General features: G+C 33.1%; 1 protein-coding gene and 1 long non-coding RNA gene across 2 annotated transcripts in view; one reads left to right on the top strand and one right to left on the bottom strand.

Annotated features, from left to right (window-relative positions):
* The window catches only part of LOC107605197 (protein cereblon), a 6,599-nt gene extending 4,360 nt beyond the window's left edge, over positions 1–2,239 (bottom strand). Inside the window, exons 1-5 of the mRNA XM_016306980.2 lie at positions 1,956–2,239; positions 1,495–1,577; positions 1,319–1,396; positions 569–681; positions 397–462 (exon numbers count right to left, since the gene is read on the bottom strand). Of these exons, the coding sequence (XP_016162466.1) occupies positions 397–462; positions 569–681; positions 1,319–1,396; positions 1,495–1,577; positions 1,956–2,095 (480 nt within the window). The 5' untranslated portion in view covers positions 2,096–2,239. The remainder of the gene's footprint in view (positions 1–396; positions 463–568; positions 682–1,318; positions 1,397–1,494; positions 1,578–1,955) is intronic.
* Positions 3,437–7,232, top strand: LOC107648466. Its single transcript, XR_001621938.2, has 3 exons — positions 3,437–3,712; positions 6,772–6,977; positions 7,197–7,232. It is a non-coding gene; the product is annotated as an uncharacterized LOC107648466 (long non-coding RNA).

Raw genomic sequence — 8,189 nt, 5'->3', positions numbered from 1 at the left:
GAGATAATCATACTTATGGTTGGTTAATCAGTATGCTGCTGAGAAAGGCTAATGGCTATTGTGATTGCTCAACAACAAGGAAATGCTTTAATGCATGCCAAAAGTGGAGCTGGCACTATCCAAAAGGTTACCAACCAATATTGATGAAGACTTTGGTCAGATATTTGTCACCCAAAATATGATTTCAATCAACCAGCATGGATAGAGGGCAAGAAATAGCATTGGGATATCTTCTAACCGTAGTCCAGAAAGACTGAGCCATCATGAACAAGATAACCACTGATTATTGGTTAACAAATCAGGACATATTGTGATGTGAAACTCTAGAATAACAACTAAAGAAGGTTTCCTCAGTATGAATACGTCACAAACAGCACAATAGTTGGCAGGAAATACCTCTGCAGTCGTTCCAACACTTGCGGCTTTCATCCTATAATTTGCAGTATCCCTGTGAACTCGAATCTGGAAGAGGCACCCACAAGTATATGTAATTCATGTTTTCAAGGACAGCTGAAAGAATCCAAAGCATGACTAAAGAATGAGCAGACATGGTAATAAGTTCACCTACCACACCAATAGTGTAAGGAACATCAACCTGACGCAAAGCTCTCCCAATAGCAGCCACAAGATTTGCTTCAGTCACTCTCAAGGGAAGGGTAGCCCCAGGAAAGAGTACGACACCTGAATATTGCTAGGATTAGCATCAGTTCTTTCTGTAAGTGAGAATTTACACAAAGCAAATGAGGATGACAAGATGATAAGTCGAGCGAGATGACAATTTTGCACCAATTTTACTCCAGAAGCAATAAAATTGACCATTTGAAAGAATATATTCAACAATCATTAGTAGAATAGAGACCCAAAATAAAAATGAGCAAAAGCACCATAAGACAGTGCTGCACAATGAAAAGGTTAGGACACCTGAAATTCCATCCAGACGCCAATAAACATATAACAAAAGAAAGAACCTTAAAATAAGGCAAGTGAAAAAGCAAAAGATTGACGAGGACTACCATGGTGAAAGCAAAACCTATTTTTTAATTTATAAATTGAATAGTTTTAGAGGACAGTAACTCATATTCAGAGAACGAATGATGATTCAAATGTTCAAACATGATCCATAAGCACACTGCAAAGACATTATGCCTTTTTAACAAGATTTTATCAATATTTTACACGAATATTCAGCTACTTGTTGTATATAAAAGTAGGACAACAATGCAGAACCACAGAGCTGTCAGTTTTGACAAAAAACCATGTTATAACTTATAAGATAAAAGACCATGAAACTGAAATCCGTGAAGGATGACATAGATACCTTCTAGACAGAAAAGCGGAGTGTTCAATACAGCACCACCATCATAGAAAGCTGTCCTATGGCGTGCGTCTTCAACCTCTGTGACATGCAAGTTATCACACTTCACATGAAACAATAACATGTAACAGTAGAAAAGGGAACATACATACAACCAAGTCCAATAGACAAATACCTACCACCCAAATATGAATGTAAGGATACTACACAGGTATTGTAAGTGAACTCGCCATCGAAGGTTGCGCCGCCAAATCCGCGACCACTGTAAACCCCACAGCATGAACGATAGACTCTCAGTAACACTAAGAAAAAGTTCAATTTGATCCATTATACCGAATCCATGTGCAAATTCCAATTTCCCAAGCATAAAAACCAGCTAACTGTGCCTCTACGACATCAAATTCTATAACACCAAATGTTCCTTTTTCATATTTCAATAACAATTGAACCAAAAACAAATAAAAACGAAAGAAACGAAGTATATAAGGCATTTTAGCATTCTGTTTCAGTTTAATATAGCACATCCAAATGGAATTTTCAGCTGTAGCTCTCAAGAATCGCAAATAATAATAGCTACGTCGAATTAAACGCCATAGAATCGAGAAAAATCATAGGAAAGAACAAGAATAAGGCGAATTACGTAGGGTCAGTGTCTTCATCGGAAGATTCGAGAATATCATCAACCTCCTCGATCTGCAACTCCTCAAGATCGAGCTGGCGAATCTGTTCGATCTGGTACCTTTCCCTGTCGAGGAGGATTCTTCTCTCTTCTTCATCCATTTTGTTCTTCAGGGTTTGTGTAAATTACAAATGAAGGTGAAAATAGAAAACAACGCAGAAACGATCAACACTATTTGTTGCCGCTTAGTGTTCTTTATTTGCAAATGCTTACGGTAATTTTAAAGAACATTTTCTAAGTTGATGACTGACCACCACCTAATATTGCATATTGTTAGTTATTACATGTGTGAAATAACCTTGTGATTTTAAATTTTACAGTAAAACATACTATTTGTTAAAATTTTTAAAATTATTTTTAAGTTTATTTTATTTTAAAAGCTTTTTATTAAATCAAGTATATTTTTATTAGCTAATTTTTTTTAAAACTATGACTAATTCAATAACAACTTCACAAAAATAACTTTCAACACAAATAAATTACACATAGTTGTTATATATTATTATTGAAATAATTTAAAATTTTTAAAAATTTAATTGCAATTGAAACTTTTTATCACAAAATTAAAATAAAATAAAATTTAGAGATATTTTTAAAATTTTTGACAAAAGATAAAATATATTTTATCTTAATTTTTATTATCAACGACTAATCACTCATTCATATTAAATCGCCACAGTGGTCCTAATATTCACTACTTTCATTATTTTAGTCACTCAGATTCAAAATTCATTATACTTGTTCCTATTGGTCTTTAGACCCTTTTCGACATTGAGTTATCGAACGAAATACTGAGCTAGTTCTGATTTGTCATGCTAGACAGAAGGATAAATGATGTTTGTTCATTTCAGCGCTTAAACAAAGCAAAAACGATATCTTTTTTGAGAATGAGGTGAGAAAAAACGGTTTGCACATTATATAAACTTTTCTTCGCCTTCTCATTTTGCCTTGTTTAAGCGCTAAAACGAAACGACGCCGTTTAATCTTGTATATAGGGTGGTAAGTTAGAGTTAGTTCAACACTTTATTTGTTGACCGAATGCTAAAAAAGATCCAAAAATTAATATAATGTACCAAATTTCAAAAAACAATATAATAAATTTTGTATTTAAAGGACTAAAATAATAAAAGTTGTGAATATAAAAAACTACTTTGAGAATTTAGTTCATTCATTCAACTTCTTAAACATCACCACATTCATCATAAGTGTTATAACAAAACTTGTTAAGAAGATAAAGTGAAAAACAACCATAAATAAAAAAATTAGGATTTTGCTTTCAAAAAATATAAATGATAAATTAATTTAGATTTATCTATCTTATATTTTAAAAGCGAGATAACTATTATTTTAGTCCTTATAAAAATCGAAATGGTTCTTAACCTTTTTTTTGTTTGTTTAAAATAGTTTCCAACATTACATTTGGTATTAAAGTCATCCTTTTAACAAATTTATTCTTTATAACATTTGATAATTAAAATAAAAAATACCCTCTTCTATACCCTCCCCCTCCTTTCCTCGTCATCCTCCTTCCTCTCTTCTTCTCCCATCTTCACTTCTTCCAAGTCACCATCTTTTATCGTCGGAGCTATTCCACCGCAGTTTTTTCTCTTTCTTCAGTCAGCTCCTTCCATGCGGTTTACCTCTCCGTCTCTCTCCTATCACACCACCGACACAATTTGACTCTCCGTCTTCTCTCTTGTCACACCACCGGTGATACGGTTTGGCCCTCCCTTTTCTCTTCTATTATAAAATCTTAAACCTTTATCTTAAGCCTTTTCTCTTCTATTATAAAATCTTAAACCTTTAGTAAGGTCCAAATTTAATTTATTATGCTCAATTTAGTTCCTCTTCTATTATAAAATCTTAAAACCTTTATCTTAAGCTTGAACAACAACTCATCTCAATGAACTTGCAAGACCAGCCTCTATGGAAAATGGCTTAAATCAAATTTCACCTTCATCAAATCAAAGCCGCACAGTAATCAACTGCTAACCCAGTTTACTTTCACGTTTTGGGAGATATGATTAGTTCGAAATGTACAATTGTTTGAGGATAAATGTTTAACCCCTGAAAAAATTCTGGCTCAGGTGAGTAGTTTGCTATGGAGTTAATGAATTGCTCCCATCATTCATTTTGAGAAGCTTTCATCTCTTCTACTTCCTTCTTTCTTTCTTAGACTTTTTTTGAATGAGTTTGTTTTTTTGTTTCATTTGGGAGACCCCATCTGATATATGTATTATTTAAATGTGGATCAACTTTTTATTTTCAATAAAATAGATAATACCTATCTTTGATTAAAAAAATATTTTTTTAATTAGTATTAGTGATTTATATTATAATAGTTATAGTTATTCATCACTTGCAAATAATAAAATTAAAATTTGATAGATAAAAATACATGTGAAAAATTTTGGAATCATAAAAATACACATGATAGAATCAAAATTTTAATATACACACCAAAATAACTAATAATGAACAAAACTAATATGTAGATAGAAGAGTTCTATTTTTGTTTAGTTTAGTATACACGTGGCAAAAAAAATCGATAACTTTAGCATTCTTTATCATTATTTTGAGTAATTGAGGTGAAAATTAACAATTTTTAATAAAAAAAAATTATTATTAAAGAGTGGAGTGTCTTTATTTAATCTTAAATTGATCGAACTCTAATTTTACCACATTATCCATAGATATGCCAATGAGAGTTAGAGATTAAAGTCATCTCTAGATATGAGGAGTGGAAGAGCAACCCTTTATGAGAAGAAGGACCAATCCTTAGACCTAAATATAACTTCAACTTCTAACTCTCATTAGCACTTTTTTTGGATAATGCGATAAAATTAGGATTTGATCAATTTATAGCCAAATAAGGGCACTTCATTCTTTAATAATAATTTTTCTTATTTAAAAAATAATAGTACTAAATGTATATATTTTTTTCTTAACCAAGTTTAATAATTAAATTAGTCTAACATCAACAAAAATCAATCTCATCACTTTTACTGACTCACTCATATAAGTTTTATTATTCAACTTAATTAGATTTAGTTCACAAAAAAGATTTGTACCTGTAACATTTTTCTTTAAAAAAAATTGTTAATTTCCACCTTAGTTATCCAAAATAATGATAGAGTGCCAAATCATTGTTTTCTTGGCCACGTGTATACTAAACTAAACGGAAATAAAGTTCTTCTAACGGCAAATTTGTGGATGGAAATTTTATTTAAAGGTTTGTAGCTGGCCAATTGATTATTACATGTATAGAATATAATTTGAACATCCGATACTTGTTTAAACATATCATTGAATTAAGAGATAAGTAATATTTTGGTTCCTAAGGTTTAGGGTCGTCAAAATCAAATTCGTCTCTGACCTTATTTTTAATTTAAAATCGTCCTCAACGATTCATTTGGTACTAAAATCATTCTTTTGATTTTTTTCGGACAAAAATACCCTTATATTTTTTCTTACTTTAACCCCACCGTTTACCACCACCACCACTACCCTTATTCCCACCAACTACTAGCTATTTCTCTTTCCACATCTATTCATTTTAATTCATCAACAACAACAACACAACATAACATTTAAATTTTAAAATTTATCATTAACAACAGAGAAAGGAGGAAAAGGAGATCTAGAACCAGAAAAGTTCCTGCAAATGCGAACAGAAAAGCAAAGAAGCTCAGCCTCAATATTTATCAACACCACCAACGCTTTAAAATCCTTCAAATCCAACATCAAAATTTTCAAATACAATAATAACAACAACAACAAATCATTCAACTTTTTATAAAAAAAATGAAAAACTTCATCAATTACAGAGCGAGACAAACAAAATATAAAACAAAATAGAGAGAGTAAGATCGCCGACTTACTCCACCACTGTTGTCGCTGGAGAAGGCCGTCGACAGCCGTCAAGATAAACGGTGACGGCGGCGAGGGCGCCGCGATCAACGCCGAAGAGGAGAGCATCGATGACGAAGAGGATGTCCTTCGATGGCGAGGCGAGGCGAGGGTGGCCGTCAATCTCGACAGTGGCAGAAGAGTCTTCAATGGCGCGGTCGAAGCGGATCTCTACCGTGGTTGTTTCTCCCTTTCAACACATTCAACAACAACAACAACGATACTGTTTTGAAGAGCACCGAAATTAGAGCGAGGACTTCAAAGTGGATGATGCTCAAAAAGAAGAAGAGAAATTTATCAGTGAGTTCAGAAGATGTGAAACGTTTATTTTCTTGAATAAGGGAGAGGACATCATAACAAAGGAAGATTAGGGGATATTTTTGTTATTTAAAAAAATATTTTATTCAATATGACGATTTTAAATTAAAAATAATGATAAGGATGAATTTTGTTATAAAATAACTAAATAAATAAATAAATAAGAAAGAGGTAACAAACATAAAGTAAAGAAATATGATTAGATAACAATATTAACCACAATTATTATCTCGATATAAAAAATATGATACTTATATATTTATATATAGGGTAAAGTATATTTTTTGTCCCTGAAGTTTATTAAAAGTTTCAAAATTACCCCTAAGTTTCAATTTGTTTCAATTTTATCCCAAAAGTTTTCGATTTGCATCAATTTTATCCTTTAAGTTGACGCCGTTTAAATTACTCACAGACGTTAGTGATATGGCAAAGTATAGTGTGTGATGTGGCAAGAAATGTGAAACCCCCAAAATACCCATGGCTGAGTTATACCAAGTAAACCAATTGGCATCCTTTTTCAAACATAACCCGTTTGTCTTCCCTTTGCCAGTAAGGAACATCGCCAGAGAAACAGAGTCACAGGAGGAAGGTTGGTGGGTGGTTAGACGTCGCACCGTCAATTACAGTCTGCCACAGCGACGTGCAGGACGGCGCATGTTGTGACGCCGTCGAGACTGAGGGAGGAGTCTGGGATAGCATTCAGTCATCAACCATTCAAACGTGGATAGCGCCATTCTGATTAAGGTTTCTGACGAGGTAGGCCACCATTCTAGTCAATTTTGCTACTGCATGTCTGAACGGTTAGGATTTAGGGTTTTTTTTTAATCACTATTGATTGCTGTTAGGATTCTATTGCATTGAGGGATTGAGGAATTTCTGTTCTGTTTTAGTGAAAAATATAACTTTGAGGTGGTCTATATTTTTTAATGATTAGTTACTCTGTTCTTTGGTCTGAACATCTTTTTATAACGGCAGGATGGATGATTTCAGTGTTAGAGTTCATCACAGGGGTATTGTACCTATATGTTAATGTTCTTGTAATGTTCTTTTATAATTAGTTATAAATTGCTGTGAATTAGTTAGTCATGTGGCTTCTGTACTATATCTTGCTGTTCTTGTAATGTTCAACATATAATTAGTTATATGTTGCTGTTATAAATTGCTGTGAATTAGCTAGTCATGTGGAGAGCTGCACTATATGTTAATGTTCTTGTAATGTTCTAGCATCGCCAGCCCAAAACAATAATGCTGGAACTGCTACAACATCACCAGTCCAGCACAGCACTGCAAGGAATGCTGGATCTACTGGCTCAGTGCATAAGAGTACCAGGTTGGCCAGTGTTGTAGCAAGGCCTAATACCCAACCAAATGCACACAAAAAATTTCAGCCACCAAGACCAACTAGAATTCTTAGGAGCAACTCTACTTCAACTGCACAGGGACAACCCTCATCACAAGGGAGTAGGGATAAAATTGATGCAAATCGAAAACTTTTGGGATAAAATTGAAACAAATTGAAACTTAGGGGTAATTTTGAAACTTTTAGTAAACTTCAGGGACAAAAAGTATACTTTATATATATGTATTAATGTATGAAAGAAAGAAAGAGAGGAAGAATTTTGTATATAGATAATATAAAGAGAGAGAGAATTCTTATTGCTTGTGTGTGTAATTAACAGAGGCTTAACCTCCTATTTATACATGTACATGAGTCCTCTTTTTCCTCTTTCATTAAATGTACTTTTCTTGGTAATATGGCACTTCACTATAGGAAAGTTAAGCCATCCAAGTCATAGGTGGTCAATGGTCATCCACTTCACACTTATCACAATACTCCCCCTTGGATGACCATTTAGGATAATGCCTCGTTAAAACCTTACTAAAGAAAAACCCAGTGGGAAAAAAATCTTACTGAAGGAAAAAGAGTACAACATCCTTTAGTGATAGGGACTGCCTCATTAAAAACAT

Source organism: Arachis ipaensis, chromosome B06 (genome assembly GCF_000816755.2).
Source record: "Arachis ipaensis cultivar K30076 chromosome B06, Araip1.1, whole genome shotgun sequence".
NCBI lineage: Eukaryota > Viridiplantae > Streptophyta > Magnoliopsida > Fabales > Fabaceae > Arachis > Arachis ipaensis.
This window is presented reverse-complemented; position numbering and strand designations above follow the sequence as displayed.